An 18,124-nucleotide genomic window follows, 5' to 3' on the forward strand; every position below is an offset into this window, starting at 1 on the left:
CCCACGAAGCAAGCGAGTGAAGATCAGTAGCAGCCTGGCAGCTGTGCTAGATTTCTGCCCACTGAAAGCGGCATGAGTGGGCCAAATCACATGGGGGAAAAAGAGCCTTTGGTTCCTGACTCAGACAAATGGGCCCCAAGACTGGCAAAGGCCCGGCCGGGTCAACAAGGCCGGCCTGTTGAGCCAGGTCAGTGTCCGGGTGAACTCAGAGAGACAAAGAAGAGCCAGCCTCCTGCACTCAAGGTTCAACCTGGCCCTAACGCTGTAATGTGTACACACAAACACAGCAATAGCCACAAGATTGTTTCATTTGTTGTTCTAATCTTGCAAGTTTTATAATGTGCTCTTTCTGTTTCTCAGCACAGCGGAACAAACTTGCAGTAGTTTAACAGTCAGGCAAGAATGCAGTAAAAAGATATCCCATTCTCACATATGTTTTAGCCTCCAGTCCCCTAATCATTTTTGTTGCTCTTCTTTGCAGTCTCAATATTTTTTTTTGTATCATGGTGACCAAAACTGGATGCAATATTCCAAGTATGGTTTTACCAAGGCATTATGCAGTGGTATTAAGACTTCACATGATCATTTGTCTGAAATGGTACATAGTCTCCTGCTTGAGCACAGGGTTGGACTAGAAGACCTCCAAGGTTCCTTCCAACTTTGTTACTATTATCCCAAAGATGCTTTTTCACCTGGATGACTGAGAATCTCCATAGACACTGGAGGGTTATTGTTATTCAACCACAGATCATAGACAGAGATCTACAGCCACCCGAAGGATGGAAATCCCACCTGGGACTGGGAAGGTAGCCCTTCTTTCACTGAAGACGGAATTGCCTGGAATCTGATCCTGGCACTGCCGCTCTTCCCTGGCCATCCTGCGTCCCCCTAGCTCGCCTTTCCTTCTAAGGAAAAGGGTCCAAACTTTCCTCTTAGCAGGGCCGAGTCAGCACTTTCTGGCCAATCCCCTCATTGCAAAAGAATAAGGGACCCTTCCAGGTTTCCTTATTAGGACCCAAATGTAATCCGGGTCCTGAAACCGGGACGATGGCACGACTGCCCGGGCGACCCGGGTCTCCCCCCGTCCCTGCACCCTCCGCTACGGAGAGGACCGAAGCGGCCTCGGGGACTGCAGGACTCCGGAACCCCCCCCGGCCCCTCTTAGCGCCAACCAGGCAGCGGCCCAGGCACGCTACGACCGCCCGGCTCTCCCCGGCTTTCCGGCGGCGCTTCCCGGGGAGGCCCTCGAGCAGCGGGTGGGCGACGGGGAGACCCGGCGGGGCTCCCGCGCTCCTGACCGCCCCTCCCCCACCTGCGGCGCCGGGGGCGCCCTGGACCCGGAGCCTCCCCGCTCTGCCCTCGCCTTCCTCCCGCCGCGCCCGCCCCGGCTCGCTCCTCGGTCCGGTGGCGCGGACCGATCGGGGGAGCCGGAGAGACGCCGATCCCGCGAAGCTCCGGGCAGCCCCCAGGGGGCCCATCCAGTCCGGGCCGGCCTGTCGAGAAGCCGCGCGCCAGGGCCGACCGGCAGCCGCTCCCCTTACGCCGCTCCCGGCCACTCACCGGGCGCCGCCGGCAGCGAAGGGCGAGCAGCTGCCAAGGACGCGGCGGGCCACGTGCCTCCCCGCAACGCCCCCGCCGCGGCCCGCCGACCTGCCCGGGAAGCGGCTCNCGGGCCAAGCAGGCGGCGCCGCCCCCCGGCCGGTCCGCCCGCCACGGGGCTCCTCCGGCGGGGCTCCGGGGCGGGGAGGCGGCGGCGCCAAGCGGAGCCCCCTCAGGCCACCCGCCCCGCGTCCCCGGCAGCTCCGGCTGGGCGAGGCCGCGAGGCGCGGCGCGGTGGCTCCAGGGACTGAGCAATGCCGCCCTGCCGGCGCCCCCCCCCGCGGGGCCAGGTCAGCCGGAGGCCCCGCCCGAGTCAGCCCCGGGGCCGCGTGGGGCTTCCCCGAGGGGGCCACGGGACGGGACGGGCCGTCACACGCCACCCCCACTCCCCCCCCGGCCCAGCCCGATGGCCGAACTGCGCCGCCGTCCCGAGCGGGGAGAGGAGGAGCCCGATCTCCCCGGAGCCCTCCCGGTCGCCTTTGAGGCTGCAGCCCCGGGAAGGCGTGGCCAGCCCTTCGGAGACCCCCGCCCCCCAATCTGCCCCCCCCCCGTGGCAAACCTCGGGAGAGAATGGCCGCTGCGGACCCGCCGCCCCAAAGAAGCCTCGCCGACTTGAGCCGCTGAATCTGCGAAAGGGATCCGGCCTCTTCGTGGCTCGAGCATGTGCAAAGTGAAGTAAACATCACCCACCGCCAAAGCCTGTGAATAACTCGATTATGATTCAGTCTGTGACCTGGTTCACACCACACCCTGAACCCCAAACGACTCAGCTTGAATCTAGTTCAGGTTACTGGGCAATTCACCTATTTTGATGCAAAGCAACACACACACACACACACACACATAAAACATGGAGCAGCTGTAGGTAACCGCAGCACTGTTCTTCTGAGCACAAGTGGTGGGGAACACTTTCTATGCTCAGAAAAAGGAGTTAGTTGGGAAAGGTGCTGTCCGGCTCTGGCCCTCAGGAGCCCCCCCCCCCGCTGCCCTCCAAGTGGTCTTCTCCCAAGGCCTTCTGTCTCCCCCTCCCTGCCCTTCTAGGCTGCCCCCTTCCCGGAGACTCCAGATGAGGATGAGGAACTTGTGGCCAGCCCCACCTGAAGAAGGCCACCGCTCTGGCTGGGTCCTGCCCTGCCCGCCATTCTTGGCACCGTTTGGGTCGCTCGGAATACGGCCAGGAGGTTCCCTGGAAACTCCTCTGACCTTCTAAAGAAAACGCCCGAAATAAAGCGATCCTAAAGGGCTCCATCCTCCAAGCTGGCCCTGTGGATCCGAGGACGTTCCTTGTAACATTCCTTCGGAGCTTCCTTTGTTCTTAAAAGGTATTCAAAGAATGTGCGGGACAAAACAGGCTCCTCTCTTCTGCCTTTTGCTGTGACCAAGAGCAATGCCAAGTATTTGACTGGGTTTCGTGGGTTGGAGCCTTAGAAGTGACACTTCTGGTTTATCAACTGGCCGGGGAAGCTGCTGGGAAGAGGCCAAGCCATCAAAGAGAGTTTCACAGACACATCTGACATCAAAGCAAGCCCTTTCCTGGTTCCCGTGAAGCACAGAACACAAACCAATAAGCTTCACACCTTCTATATGCTTGGTCACAGGAAAGCATGTTTAAAGTTTCCTGGCCTAGCACATTGTGTGAATGCAGGCACCAGACTTGTCAAGTGTAAATCCAGTCACGGAGTCGGAGTTTACAGACTACACTGGAAGTTTTTAAGAAGAAACTGGACAGCCATTTGTCCGAAATGGTATAGGGTTTCCTGCCTGAGCAGGGGGTTGGACTAGATGACCTCCAAGGTCCCTTCCAACTTTATTATTATTATTATTATTATTAAACAGAGTTGGAAGGGACCTTGGAAGTCTTCTAGCCCAACCTGCTGCTCAAAGCAGAAACCCCTAAATGATTCCAGACAAAGGGCTGTCCAATCTCTTCTTAAAAACCTCAAGTGATGGAGCACCCACAACTTCTGGAGGCAAGCAGTTCCACTGGTTAATTGTTCTCACTGTTAGGAAATTTCTCCTTATTTCTAGGTTGAATCTCCTTGATCAGTTTCCATCCATTATTCCTTGCCTGGCCTTCAGGTGCTTTTGGGAAATAGGTTGTCCCCCTCTTCTCTGTGACAGCCCCTCAAATACTGGACAACTGATATGGTTTGTACAGACAGAAACACGGCTGCGCCATGGATTCACCTGTGTCCCCCACTGTGGCCAGTCTCTACTTGGAAGAGGTAGAAACCAAAGCCCTGAACTCCTTCACAGGAGAAGAGCTTTGACAAAGGCCGCTGTCGGTGCCCACTCAGCTCATTCGAACAGCAGGCATAACGCAGGGTGTCCAGATCAAAGTTGCCATAGGACTCAACACCTGTCTTCTGTGTATCTGAACCCGTTTATGCAGTAAATCCTACGGCCATCCAGGCGGTTCTTCTACCCCAGAACCATTTTGCTATCTTGCAGGGTCATCTTCTTCCAGTCAAGCTCAAAAGTTTATGGACACCCCCCCCCCTTGTAATTTTCTTGGAAGTAAGGCGGAAGTGGTTTGCCTTTGACTTCTGGCATGAGGGGTTGGGGTTTTTTGATCTTTGTTTGGCTTCTTAGCCTCTAATCTCAGGATTTTATCCTATCCAACCAAGCAGGCCTGAGGCTGGTGACTTTTTCCAGATCAGCCAAGGCCGACCTTGTGCTGCCATCTAGCTGGGCATCTTATGTAAGCAAAGAAGCCAGTGGAACTAAAGGCAGGAGTAAACACAGAGCATAGAATAACAGGCTCTTTCTCCATGGAGCTGTGAGGGGTCATTTCCCACCTGGTGGGCATCCCCTCTCTCCACAGAGGTTCAGGCAGGTGGCATCACTCAGAAATGGTATTTTGCCATTCTTTTATGTATGAACTGACAAATGGTGCCAAGATGGCTTTCTTCCCAATTGTGCCAACACCCCCAAATTTACAAAAAAGCAAAGAAGCCCCAGCTGGGACCAATGTTTGCGTCCTCCTCCTAGTGTCAGCTGGTGGTGCTTTCGGCAGTTCCAGATCCAAGGGGGCAAGGAGGTTGCAGCCAACTTAAAACTGTGTGTAGATCAATGCTGTTTTGTAAACTCTCTCAACTCACGCTTTTTTTTTTTTTGCATTTTTGTGCTGTGCACTACATTAAAAGACCACACAACAGAAAAAAAACTACAGCTGTTTTAAGCAAATCAAATATATTTACTGTATATTTAGAATCTTTAAAAAAACAATATTGCTTAAGAGTTTTCACTCGCTCTAATTTCTTTTGGATTTTTGCTGAAATTCTTCTAAAGATACAATTAAATAATTTGGTGTGTAAAAATATATGTTTTTTTTTTCATTCTGTCATGTCCAATTCTCTCAGACTACCTGGACAAGTCCCTGCAATTTTCTTGGCAAGGTTTTTCAGGAGTGGTTTGCCATTACCTTCTTCCAAGGGCTGAGACAGAGTGACTGGCCCAAGGTCACCCAACTGGTTTTGTGCCTAAGGTTAGGCTAGAACTCAGTCTCCTGGTTTCTAGCTTGATGCCTCAACCATGACACCAAACTGGTTCTCTAAATAAAGTGTAAAAAATTGTAGGGGTCTCTAACTGCCAGTGCTCCGTCTCAGCCCACTTTGTTCTTAATAGCACAAGATGGGAGATTAATTGGAGTGGCTGGATGATCCGGGCAAACGCGACCGGCAAGGAGCCCTCCTTGACTTACAACGTGCCCAGACACGGAGGCTCGTCTGGTCCGTCTAGTTGGGCTCCTCTTTTTCTAAGATTTCCACCGAGAGAATCTCTTCATCCCCAGCAGGGGTTGGGCTCATGGAAACCCGAACAGGATGGTCAGGACGCTTGGAGGGCATCGTCTCGGTTCCGCAGTCGTCGGGCTTGGAACCAGCTGGTGAAGCATGGCTGGCCGGTGACTTAGGGACAACTGGTGTGGAACTGGCAGCCTGAAAGAGAAGTCGGTCAGATTGGGAGTTGTCTAAGGCGTCTTGGTAGGAAAAAGATGCTTGCCTTAAAACTGGGGGAAGCAGCATCTTAGTTCTAGAGTCCTCTCTTCTAGACAGGGCCCCAGAGCAATGTCCCTGGGCATGAATAAGCCCACAGATGTTTCATCCGCTTGGCTCCCTGCTCAGCTGACTTGTGAGTTTGCTTTGGGTTACTTTAATTAAAACGAGATTGACACGGGGACTGGGGTGCTGCAGAGCAAAATGTCCGTTGAGCAGCAGAAGCATTCCTGGAAGGTAAAATTGACTTCAGCCCCTGAAAAGATTTGCTCAGAAAACAATAAAGAGGAGCAAATTTGGTAGAATCCACCTTAATGATGGGGGGTAAAGAGAAGAATCATCAGCATCAGCCCGGTCAACAGTTATTTTGGGACTGGCCGTGCTCAGCTGCTTCATGAGACCACCTCCCAAAATATGTGCCCACCCCCTCCAAATTGGGGGGCGACTTCCTTCTCCCCGTCTCTCCTTAAACCACCCATTCAAGACTCAGCTATGATTTCCTCCATTCTGGTGTCTCCCAGGGGTTTACTGAACAAGCTGCAATTTTCTGGGTTCCTGTGACGCTTGAGCCGTGGTTCATTAATTTTTGGCTTGCTGAATCACAACCATGATTTAAAAGGTGTAGCAATTATATCCATTAGTGGACCAAGCCAAAGGTGAAGAAGGTCGCATGGCTCCAGCCCGGCCTGGCCTTCCCTCTCGCCAGGCCGCCTGGAGCGTTTCGGGCGCACCTGCATCGCCTTCAGCTCCTTCAGCTTCCAGCGGAGGTGAGCCAGCCTGCCCTTGCCCCCCATCCTCCCCGCAGCCACCAGGGCGGCTTGGAAGAGCTTGGGGGTCCCAACTCTTGGAGGGATGATGAGGACATCTTTGGGCAGCCCCTTTTCTTCTTTGGGCTTGGTGTTGTTCTTCAGCATTCGCCTAGAACAGAGCAGAAGCACAGAATTGGATCAGCCAGATCTGTAAGAACAAACTGCATGTGGGAATGTAACAGACTGAGTGAACTCTTATCGTGCTCCTTCTCTATCTTCCTTCAGAGGCGATGGGCAAGGAAGTTACCCCTGGCAGACAAGGGGAGAGGAGAAGGGAGGGGGAGGGCTGGAGGGAAGGGGAAGGTTGAGGAGGGGGCGAGGAGACCAGATCATACAAAGCAGATCAAACCAGGCAGGAGAGGAAGGCATATTTTGCCACCAACTGATCCTGACAACAGACATGGCCTCTTGGAAAATGAGCTCCTCACACAGAGGCTAGCATGAGCCTCTTGGAATTGGACTGATTGGAATGGCATAGAAGGGAGAGCAAAATTAATTAAAATAAACCTTTGAGCATCCTACATCTCACCTGGCTTTCTTCCGCAACAGCTTTTGGGACTCTGGATAGTGCACCAGAATTTCATTCAAATCCTTCTTGTCCAGAATGAAAAGGTTAGCAAATCCATGTGCCACAACATTAGCGGTACGTCGATTTCCACCTCCCACAGCCAGTAAACTAATAGAAACAGCAAAAATACAAACTCAGCAGCCAATTTCCCATCTCCCGTTCCACAGAAGGGGGCAGCAGCTTCATTCTACCTGTCTCCACCGTATCTTCCGAGGCTTTCATTCAGTAACAACAAATGTAAGATCCAGTAAGCCAAACATTTCTTCAATTCGAAAGCACAAAACCGCTGCACCCAAAGAAGCTGCTCCGTCTGTCGCGAGGGGAAGGCAGGGCTGCGCTGGCAGCGACTGCCCTGCTCTGACTCCTGCTGGCTGGGCAGGCAGGTGAGGGAGGGAGAGAGGGCACCGATGAGGGGGCCGGGACCCCCTTCTCTGCTGCTTGCCTGAGAAAGGGCTTTTTAGAAGGTGTCTAGGCTTGTGTGCTCAGGCGTTGAGACCTGCACTTGGTGGGCACTCTGGCTCTCCCAGAGGGCCTGGGGCCATCTTCCTGGCTGCCACCTGCATGGGCCTGCCAGAAACAGCATGTACTGGACAGGAGGGGTCAAGTCTGGGACCAAGACTGCAGTCGTTGAAGCTTTCTAAAACGAAACCAAGCCCGGTTTCCTCCAGGCAAGATTGCTTGAAAGTCAGTGCAGCTTTATTCAAGTATTTCTTTTTATTAGGTTTATGACCTACCTTTCTACTTGTATCAATGCTCAAGGCAGCTTATAAGTTTAAAAATGTTCAAAGCAAACATTAAAATTGAACTATTAAAGGCTAAGTGAAAGGAGGTGTTTTGTATTTTTCTAATCCTGGAGATGCGAGATAGTGCAGTTTTCTTGGGACAGGGAGATGAGCCTCCAGAGGCGGCACGGCCGTCTTCAGAAGAGCTCCTCTGGTGATGGAGAGCCACTTCCTCCCACAGCAGATCAAGCTGCTAGAGCAGAGATCCCCAACTCCCGGTCCGTGGACCAGTACTGGACCGCAGCATGCCAGCAACTGGTCCACACAAACAAGCAACACCCCCTCTGTGAGATGCAGGCAGCACAAAAAGCCAGACACCCTCTAGTACACGGAAAAACCTCTCTCCACGGAACCAGTCCCTGGTGCCCAAAAGGTTGGGGACCTCTGTGCTAGAGCCTCTCATCTTGCCTGGAAAGTCACCAGGAACAGCACCATGGGTTCCTGGTTATTGTACCTGTCAAGGGTTGCTCACATAAACTATTTCTCGAGATCAGATGCCTAAAGAACAGTCTTGGGGCTTAGATGCTGGATTTGGAAGGGGAGATTCAGATGATGGCTGCCCTCCTTGCCCACACTGGACCAGTCACGTCACGGGCTTGTTGCTGTGAGATGCAGCTGAGCCTCAAGAGAAGAGGCAGGAGAGAAATGCAGCAGAGGAGAGAAAAGGAAGATCAAGCGGTTGGCCTGACCTTATTTCTCCAAAGACAGAGCCGGCTCTCAGTGTCACGAGCACGGTTTTCCCATCCGGTCCCCCGAGCACTTGGACTTGTCCCACCTGAATGATGTACATCTCGCGGCCGATCTCCCCCTAAGGAAAAATCAAGGAACAAGTGGGTCGGAGCAGTTCTGCCCTCTTGGGTCCTTCGGCTCTGCAGAGTTGAGGGTTAGTTGCCTGAACTTCATTAAGGTTCCCCTCAAATGTCCTGTTTTCATTTGTGGCTTCTGATTTTCAGAGAAAAAAGAAGAAATGAATTCCCTTTGAAAGAAACCAAGCTCTTCCTCCAAAACGGTGTATTTTTTTTAGTTCTGCTACTTCTGCTTTGCCATTATCTTAGTTACTGGTTGAATGCTGCTTTCCCTGACACCTAATAATTAGGAATCATGTAATGGTTGTGACGACGGCTAACTAGATTTGGCTACCTCAACCAAGCAGATCTAATTCCACTGACATTCCCCCACTTAAAAGCAAACGCCCCGGAGAAATCTCAGAGCCCTCTTTGTCCCTGCTTCAGTGGCATTATCCAAAAAAAACACAACGCGGGGAGTGTGAGGTGCAGAATATCACCTATGCCCGGGAGCCTCCCTTACCAGCCTGACTGAATTCTGCAGCAACATTACTCGCTGGTTACCTTTTTGCACACGTAGTCATTAGGTAGGTACACCACGGATCGCAGCCTCTTCAGCATGTCAAAAATCATTTGCCGGTCACAGCCCTGCCCCAAGAGAAGGAGAGAAGGCTTGGACTCTGCTCTTCTGGCCAGGCGAGTAAGAGGAGCCTCGAGTCAGCTGGCAGTACCTGGAAAAGCGGCACTTTGCTCACAATGCTGTAGTTTACATCGACCACAATGTCCAGCTTCATCTTTTCGGGAAGCTGCATGAGCAGCACTGACTCGTCTGCAGCGAGGGAGAGAAAAAGCGTGTCTTCTGGCCTCGTGTTGCAACAGAAGAGAACCGGGCCAGGGTATCCATGATGGACCCCGACCCGGAATTCCACATCCTGAGCAGCCTGGCATCTGCCCACACGGGAATACCAGCCTCCCGTGGTGAGAAACTTCTCAAGGGCTGGTGGTTCTTTTGGCCTCCAGAAACCTGGAGAGGGCCAGCAATGAGCAGCGCTGGGAGTTCAGCCGATTCTCAAGCGATGGGCAGAGAACAAGATTACGGTGCCAACTGGATAGAGGGAGGTAAAGGCTGGATATCCATTCTCCCACCCCCCACTCAAAATACTCCCCCAGCATTTTAAATTATTATTTTAAATAACATTTTCACCCCAGGAAGAATTGAATGCAACACGATATGTTGGATGTGCACTGCAATAAAGGTTTCCCTGCCCAGTCACGTCCAACTCTGTGGGATGGAGCTCATCTCCGTTTCTTAGCCGAAGAACCAGCATTGTCCGAAGACACGTCCGTGGTCATGTGGCCAGCATGGCTATCAGCCAAAGGCACATGAAACACCGCTGCTGTCCCACCAAAGCGGCACCTATTAATCTACTTGCCCTTGCATGCTTTTGAATTGCTAGGTGGGCAGGAGCTGGGGGGAGTCATGGGAACTCGCCCCTTTGCCTGGCTCTCGGGACCCGGGCTATCCGCTTTCCAGCTGACAGGCTCAGCATCTTTAGCCACTGAGCCACTGCAGCCCCTCCACAAACAGGATAAAAAGGGAATGCCAGGAGGCGCAAGAAGTATTTTTCCCCAGCTTGTGCAAATAAAATGTTTTCAGCTGTACCCCCAAAGTATCTCCGTGAGCCTTCTCAGCAAACGGCAAGAGCGGGCTTTGCTTAACCACAACAGCGACTCTTTCACAGATACATGGAATGAATTCTCAGGGGATCCTTTGGACCCTGAGCCTACAGCTTTCAAGTGTGAATAAGAAAGACGAGAACCGAGCCATTTTGTCTCAGTGGTACAGTTTAGAAAATTGACTAGAATGTGGCATTGCTGGAGCTTCTGCGCCACTATCGAGGGCTGCATCCCATTACAGGAATCCTGCCAGAGATCGCAAGAATCGCTGCAGCGAACCAGCCCACCCCATGGCTGGAAAAGACGATCAACCACTTTTCTAAGCCGTTCAGCTTCTGCGAGATCTTGTGACATCAGAGGACAAGAAGGCAGCTTCAGACGGTGGGTCTAACCATACAGAGAGAGAACCGTCTCCAGAACAGGCACGGGGAATGTGGTTTTAGAAAACTGGGATAGGGAAGTGCAGGTTCTCAGGACACGAACCACCCGTGCAGGTCTGCTGATGGAGCAGCTGGGAAGCCTGTTGGGCAGGACTGGAGAGGGAGGAGAAGACTGCTCTGCCCTCTAGTTCCTGCTCTCAGGGTTTGCTTAAATGCACAGATTTGAGGTTAAAATGCATTAAATGCTATACCTAGTCTGCTGCAAGGAGTGTTTGCCAGGGAGGACCAAAAAGGCAAGATGGCAGAAACATTATGATGCACATAAAAAGTGGGCAGGACTTAGTATTTGCCATCACAGCCACCATCTTCTCTTTATAGCTCCACTCGTAGCCACCAATAATTGTAATTACACAACAGAGAAAGACCAAAGAAATCCTTGGCCTCTGAAAGTAAGGTGCTTACCCAGCATGCCTTGGGAATGCCAAGTATATTCATACCAAGTTTTGATTCTGTTCTGAACTGAACGGGGAATTCTGTAAAAAGCCATATATTTTACGGTATTATCCATGCAACTCCGATAGTACGATTGTCCTGCTGTGGCAGCACCAACAACATCCCTCATCTGTATAAGATTTAAAGAAAAGAACAAATGGGAGATACACCTGAAGAGCTAAACCTAACAGGCTGAGAATCTGGCTTGTTTTTGTTAGGCTGGGACGCAATATCTGAAGGGCAACCCTTTCTTTAAGGACAGTTCAAAGTTATAATGGCTTCAAAAAAAGTGATTTATGACCTGTACTTACATTTAAGACTGTTGCATCACCCCCACATCACATGATTGCAATTGAGGCACTTGGCAATTGCCCTGCATTGATGACCGGTTGCAGAGTCCTGCGATCATGTGATTGCAATTTGCAACCATTTTTGCCAATTTTTGGCAAAAAACACCCATTGGAAAACCTGGATTTGCTTAACAACCATGCTGATTTGCTTAACATCTGCCATAAAAATGGACAAAAAATCAGGTCCAACTTGACTTACAACTGCTATGGCTTACGATGGAAATGGGCATTTCCATAAAAACCGTGGTGTGCAGCAAATGAGAAAAGAAGGCAGCAATTTTTCTAGCCCAGAGAAGGTGTGAAGCGAGAGCCCACCTGACCGATCATCACTGAGAAAGCAAAGACGCCTGTGAAGTAATTGAGCAGCTGAAAAACGATCTCGAAGAGGTTGTGGGGCTCCGGCAGCCCTCCGATGGTGATTAGCGTCTTGACAGCCCAGTAGTAACAGCGGATGTAACTGCCAAAGACAAAGCACAGGAGACACACAGAGGTTGTGCACGTCTTCCTCCCTGCCCCTTCTCCAGAGACGGCCGGCCAGTTGCTCGTGATGTCTACCTGTTTCCTCTGCCGTCGTAGACCCAGGGGGAGGAGCCGAGTCCCTGGAAGGAGGAGGCCCAGTAGTACAAGCAGGAGTTCAGGTGCAGGCTGAAGAGCAGGTAGGCCGTGATCCTTACGACTCTGCCAAGAGGGCAAAACAACAACCCTGCTAAGGATGGGCTGCTAAAGTCCCTGCAGGACCTGAGACCGCCTGTGCCCTGCTCCTCTGCTCCTGCTTCTCGCCCTCCCACTATCCCCGGAGGGCATTGCTTGCCCTGCGTTGCTCCCAGAAGGAATGCAAGAAGCAGGAACCTCAGAGGGTGCCCTGGGAATCAGGCATGGCTGGAGAGGAGCAGCCACACTGCCAGGTGCAGCCCGGCTCTCCTCAGCCAGCCAAGATAGCGAGATTGTCTGCAAAGGGCAGGCAAAGGCCAAGATGGCCCCTCACAACAATCCACTCAAAGCTCTGCCTGGCTGCTATGTAAATTGTGCAACACACACAGGCATTGCTTTTATTGCATATCACAGCTGCCATCTTGACTTTCTTGACTCTGTCCTGCAGACAGGTAGCCTCAGGCTTTAAAATTGGTCTGGAGTTTATGCTCAGAAAGGTCACAGATGGTACAATCCTTTATGGATCAACATACCCAACTCCCAGCGGCTCCTCCAGCCTACATCTCAGCCGAGCTTCCCAAGCTGTTTCTAGAGGTGGCCCTGCACAAACTGCATGATTTATTCTGTCTAAGGATTTCTGCTTTAAATTCAGTTAACCTCAGCATACCATAATATTAACAAGAGTGCTGGCCTTTAAAGTAGAAATCTCCGCTCTTTGGCTGCGATAAGTGGCTTGTAACATTGGAAATAAAGTGGACGTACATTTTGATTCTACAAAACTATTGTGTAGATTTTCCTGTTGCTACTTCTTTTAGAGAGGTTGCGTGTCAGATTTTCCTGTTGTTGCTATTTACTTTAGAGAGGTTGCGTGTCAGTCAGAGGTGTGAGAGGACGGCCTGCAGGAGCTGCTGAACTGCTCCCTGCCCAGAAGGAGAGAACCTCACCTGTAAATGTAGGCCTTGCTCAAAATAGCTTCAAGTCGATTGTTAAACTCAAAGAAGGCCAGGTACTGTGAAAAAGAAATAAAAGTCCCAGTGAGCTCCAGAGAAGATTCTGCCCAGGGTTCACGAAGGAAAGGGAAGGGAAGGGAAGGAAAAACATTCCCCAAGGAAGCCACGGGTGAAGTTTTCAGGAGGAGCACGGAAAGGGATCGGTCCCTTGGGAGCGCTCCTCTGTGTTGACCTTCGGGGTCAACCTCCTTTCCAGGCCCTTCCCGAAAGACGCAAAACCAAGATGGAGCAGGGCTGACCTTCAGGCAGCGAGGCAAGCGCAGGAGAGGATGAACGCCAACCTTGAGGTACAGGAAGTCCAGGGGGAGAAGGCAGAGGGCGTCCATCTGCAAAGAGAAAGAGTGCAGGAAGAGCTTTTCTAGCATCCCACTGACAGACACACGTGACCTGCGTAATTCATTGGTAAAGATTAAACAAAATTGCAAACAAAAAGGTATATATATATCTCAGGAAATATGCATAATAACATAAATGTTTTTGAGCAAACATTTTAAAAATGGTCAAGTGTAATGAATCAGATTTTACCATTTTACAAACAAAGAGAGCAATTAACAGAAACTAATTTTGAAAAAGATAGACTCACCCATCTCCCCTTCACTCAAAAGATATCAGTGATCCGATATTCCCAAATTATGTATGAATATTATACTGTATACAGTTTTTACTGCATATAACAAGAAAGACATTAAACATGTCTTTGTAAACTTCCTATGCCATTGTTACAACAACCCAAGCAGATAATATCTCTGCTATGACAAAGAATTCAGCATCCAGAATATTATCGATCGTATGACGGGGGAACAATGTTTCGCTTAGATGCTTTTGGGGGTCGTTTTAATTAGGAGTAAATTAAAGAAAACACTACACACCTTAAAGCGACGAGACTTCAGGTAATTCTTCCTCATGGCTCTCTTATCAGTCTAGAAGAAAAAAGAAAATGCAAAAGGGCACCACCCAAAACTCAAAGGGAAACTGAGGCACAGCTAGCAGAATTTATGTGTCCTGGCCTGGCATGGAAACAGACACAGCATCAAAATCTGCTGCACAAGAATTGCTGCTCTTCTGAAGCTTCTTAAGTCTTGCAGATTGTTTATGCTCAGTGGGGTTACCTGCCTTTTGCAGAGGGAACCTCGTATTATATAAATTAAATTAAATAAATAAATAAATAAATAAATAAAATAAACCTAAAATAAATGTCTTGGGAAAGACTCAGTGGCCACTGAGGTTTCTGCAGCCCGAATTTGGTCGCTTATTTATGGACGAAGGGCTAACTGCTTCAGGTATGCTCTCGAAGCAGGAGTCAGAACCCAGACACGGCTTGGCATGCTGAGTGCCACTTACAATAATATCTCCTTGATGGACAAACTGCAGGCGGACCTGAAAGACGGCGATGTCCAGAAGGTAGATGAGATCACAGAGGTAGTCCATAGCCATCCAGTAATAGACATTCTCAGATGATTGATATGGGAAAGCCCAGCGAACCGGAATCAGCCAACAGTTCCAGTTCCATGCCAGGACCACAAGTAAGAGCCACAACACATACATCAGATCTAGAAGAGGAGGGAAGCCCAGGAGATGCTCAGGAATCTTGTGGAGCTTCCCTCAAATTCCCATTTCAAGGTGCAAGAACTTGCAGATCAGAGAGAAGATCAGAGATCAGGCAAGAGTTGTCACCTAGTGGGCCAAATGGCCCATGTAGCAAGTGGGCTTTGGGTGGCTTACAATTCAATTAGTCAGCCAATTGTGAATCAGTCTGGTGGTCATTCTCTCTATCCCACCTTTGGCTAACTTATGAAGAAGTAGGCTGTGTCTGTTTTGTCAAATGCCTTACTGAGATGTGGAGCTCTCAGGAGGAGTCCTCAATAGTCCCTACCAATTGCTTCCAATTTCCTTCAGGGAAGTCTGTTTGGAGATTAAGGGAGGCTTATGGATGGTTGTCCACAATCAGTTTGCAGCTTAATTTATTTAACCTACATTACAAAAATCCTATTGTGGGTTATGAGTATCTTTTCTCCATTTTTTGGACCATATTTGCAATAATGGAAAATGTCATTTGTGAAAGACCTGAAGTGCCTTGCTGTATTTAAGGGTCCATACAAGTGATCTTGCATTTCAAGGGATAAGGATCAGCTAATTGCTTCAGTGGACCATCAAGGTTCCTGGGGATTTCCAACAGGTCTGCATTCCTGACAGGCACAGAAGACCATGAAGTTCCAGTTAAACTGATTTATTGCTCATGCCCATGCACATGATATGGGTTACCACTAGATATGGGTTAATGGAATTCAAGGAGAGTTGGGCTTAGTCCATTTGTGACTATGTAGAGATTCTAGGCTGCTTTCTCTTTTGACTCTGCCCCAGGTACTGCTACTCGTTCTCCTAGAATTCCCTTTGCAAAATCCCTCCTGCTCATCCTTCCCTTCTTTCTCGGGGTTCAGCTGCCTCTTCAGTCCAAAGCCCTTCCTGATACTTACTGGAGGAGGGGTCAATACTCCTGGGGAACTGGACTTTCTTCATGTGGCAGAGGAAGGGGTGATATTTAAACCTGCAGCAAATGGTTTCGTGGAAATGCCCCTCTCCATCTTCCTCGGCTTCTTTGCCTTTCTCCTCTGGGATTTTCTCTTTGGAAGGAGCTGAGAGAACAAACCAAATTGGTGAAATCGAAACAAAATGTTTTGCCCATTATTGGGGGCCAAATGAAGAGAAAGTTCAGACACTCTCTCTCTAGCAGGAGTGGACAACCCATACTGCAACCTGCACCTGGCCCGAAATCCCAATGGCAGCCGCCCAAATCAACCAGGGTTGCTCTTTTTTGGTTAGGGCTGGAATATCTTGTGCCTGAGATTGCAGGGGTGGTGGAACCAGGGGTGGGATTCAGCCAGTTCGCATCAGTTCGGCAGAACCGGTAGCAAATTTTTTATTGCCCAGGCCCAGAATGGATTTCTGGAAGTGGCATCCACACAGAGAACCGGTTGTTCACATATTTGAATCCCACCACTGGGTGAAACCTCAAGGATGCTGAAGCTATTGTGAAATACACTTGCTTCATTATTAAAATAGTATTATCTCCCCTCAAAAACAACAACAGGCAGAATCTGAAATGATTGTGTTACTCTTGGAAGGAAGATTCGGACCAGAAGGTCTGGGAGGGTAGGAGACAGCCCGGCTGCTGGGCTCAGGCATCCCACAGCACAGCATAAAATGATGGTCTCTAGGATGTCAACCTGGCAAGGCTGAGGCTGCTTTCCCCCTGTGAGCTGAACATTCCCCCCGCCAACCCCAGCTGGCGGGTCAAGGCTCTCTCTCAGCCCCCTCGGGACACGGGAGCCTCAGCCCCAGTGTTAAACCCAGGCTCACTCACAGGCTGCCGGGGTCTCGTCCTCGGAGGAGGCATCCGGGTCCATCAGCTTCTCCTTGACTTTCTCAGTTCGGTCCTTGAAGAGCCGCACCAGCTCCTGCAGGCGGTCGTTGATGACGGCACTACTCTGGCTGGCGGCTGAGCTGCCGCGCCTGGGTGAGCTGCAGAGCAACCGAGCAACCAAGAGGGAGAATCGGCTCCTGCCTTCCCAGGGACTCTGGAAGGGCAGGGCCAGACATTTGTGGCTGAATCTGGGCTTGTTTGGGGAGGGGGCAGAGGTAAGAGTGGGAATGGAAGAGTTTTGCCCGGCCTTCCCACTCTGTTTGAATGGTTGAAGTGTGACCCAACTACCAGCCCAGTCCTGTACAGGTAAGTGACAGGCCATTCATGTGGTCTCAAGCAAATCTTGCAGCAGTCCCCGATCTGCTGAGGTAGGATGTTTTGGGATTATACCTGCTGAGTTCTTCTTCCTGTTGATTGGACTGGTCTGGCCAGGCATTGACTGGGGACAGTCTCAGCTTTTCCACATTTGCTTCTTGGGAAGAGGATTTCCTCCTAAGGTAGGCAAAGAATTTGGAAAAACAAAGCATCAGCACAGTACATTAATTGCTCTATAATATCTGAGTACTGAAAGGAATAGAATAGAATAGAATAGAATAGAATAGAATAGAATAGAATAGAATAGAATAGAATAGAATAGAGCTGTAAGGGGCCTTGGAGATCTTCTAGTCCAGCCCCCTGCTCAACCAGGAGAACCTATACCATCTCAGACAAGTGACTGTCTAGCCTCTTCTTAAAAATCTCCAGTGATGGAGCGCCCACGATTTCTGGAGGCAAGCTGCTCCACTGGTTAATTGTCCTCACCGTCAGGAAGTTTCTCCTTAATTCCAGGTTGTTTCTCTCTTTGATCGGTTTCCAACCATTGTTTCTTGTCCTGCCCTCTGGTGCTTTGGAGAATAATGCGACCCCCTCTTCTTTGTGGCAGCCCCTCAAATACTGGAATACTGCTATCATGTCTCCCCTATTTCCTCTTTTCTTTAGATTAGCCAAACCCAAGTCCTGCAGCCGTTCTTCATATATTTTAGTCTCCAGGCCTTTGATCATCTTAGTTGCTCTTCTCTGATTTTTTTCCAAACTTTCAACATCTTTTTTGTGATATGGTGACCAAAACTGGCTGCAGTATTCCAGGTGTGGTCTTACTAGGGTTTTATAAAGTGGTACTAATACTTCGTGTGATCTTGATTCTATGCCTCTGTTTATACAACCAAGGATTGCCTTAGCTTTTCTGGCTGCTGCTGCTGCACACGGCTGGCTCATGGTCAAGTGATCGTCCACTAGGATTCCAAGGTCCCTCTCACAGTTGCTGTTTTTGAGCCAGGACTTGAATAAGATTAAGATACCGCCAAATAAATGATGCTTTGATAGACCAGCTGGAGAAAGATACTGTAATTACTTTTTCTAACTGCTGTTCCTATCCATGAATTGCATTAACCAACTAATATTGAGATTTGATGAAGTAATGAAAAAAATACAGCAATACGCCAACTCATGCAGAAAGAAGAAAGGAAACTTTGAGGGATATAGTTGATTTTAGAGACTAGTTGCAGGAGTCGGTCACCGGAGTCGGTCACTGGGACCAGAGGTTTGTTCTTCTAAGCTTTCAGACTC

At 50.1% G+C, this 18,124-nt stretch overlaps 1 protein-coding gene across 1 annotated transcript in view; it reads right to left on the minus strand.

Moving 5' to 3' along the window:
* Positions 1–5,336: 5,336 nt before the first annotated feature.
* CNGB1 (cyclic nucleotide gated channel beta 1) overlaps positions 5,337–18,124 on the minus strand; it is a 14,220-nt gene continuing 1,432 nt past the window's right edge. Inside the window, exons 3-18 of the mRNA XM_015812080.1 lie at positions 16,910–17,011; positions 16,460–16,617; positions 15,573–15,731; positions 14,440–14,648; positions 13,968–14,018; positions 13,338–13,424; positions 13,033–13,097; positions 11,993–12,115; positions 11,753–11,894; positions 11,058–11,217; positions 9,270–9,367; positions 9,103–9,186; positions 8,443–8,561; positions 6,933–7,079; positions 6,326–6,512; positions 5,337–5,537 (exon numbers count right to left, since the gene is read on the minus strand). Coding sequence (XP_015667566.1) covers positions 5,337–5,537; positions 6,326–6,512; positions 6,933–7,079; positions 8,443–8,561; positions 9,103–9,186; positions 9,270–9,367; positions 11,058–11,217; positions 11,753–11,894; positions 11,993–12,115; positions 13,033–13,097; positions 13,338–13,424; positions 13,968–14,018; positions 14,440–14,648; positions 15,573–15,731; positions 16,460–16,617; positions 16,910–17,011 — 2,092 coding nt within the window. The remainder of the gene's footprint in view (positions 5,538–6,325; positions 6,513–6,932; positions 7,080–8,442; positions 8,562–9,102; positions 9,187–9,269; positions 9,368–11,057; positions 11,218–11,752; positions 11,895–11,992; positions 12,116–13,032; positions 13,098–13,337; positions 13,425–13,967; positions 14,019–14,439; positions 14,649–15,572; positions 15,732–16,459; positions 16,618–16,909; positions 17,012–18,124) is intronic.

This window comes from Protobothrops mucrosquamatus, unplaced genomic scaffold (genome assembly GCF_001527695.2).
Source record: "Protobothrops mucrosquamatus isolate PMUCROS unplaced genomic scaffold, P.Mucros_1.0 scaffold67, whole genome shotgun sequence".
In the NCBI taxonomy this organism is placed as follows: Eukaryota; Metazoa; Chordata; class Lepidosauria; order Squamata; family Viperidae; genus Protobothrops; species Protobothrops mucrosquamatus.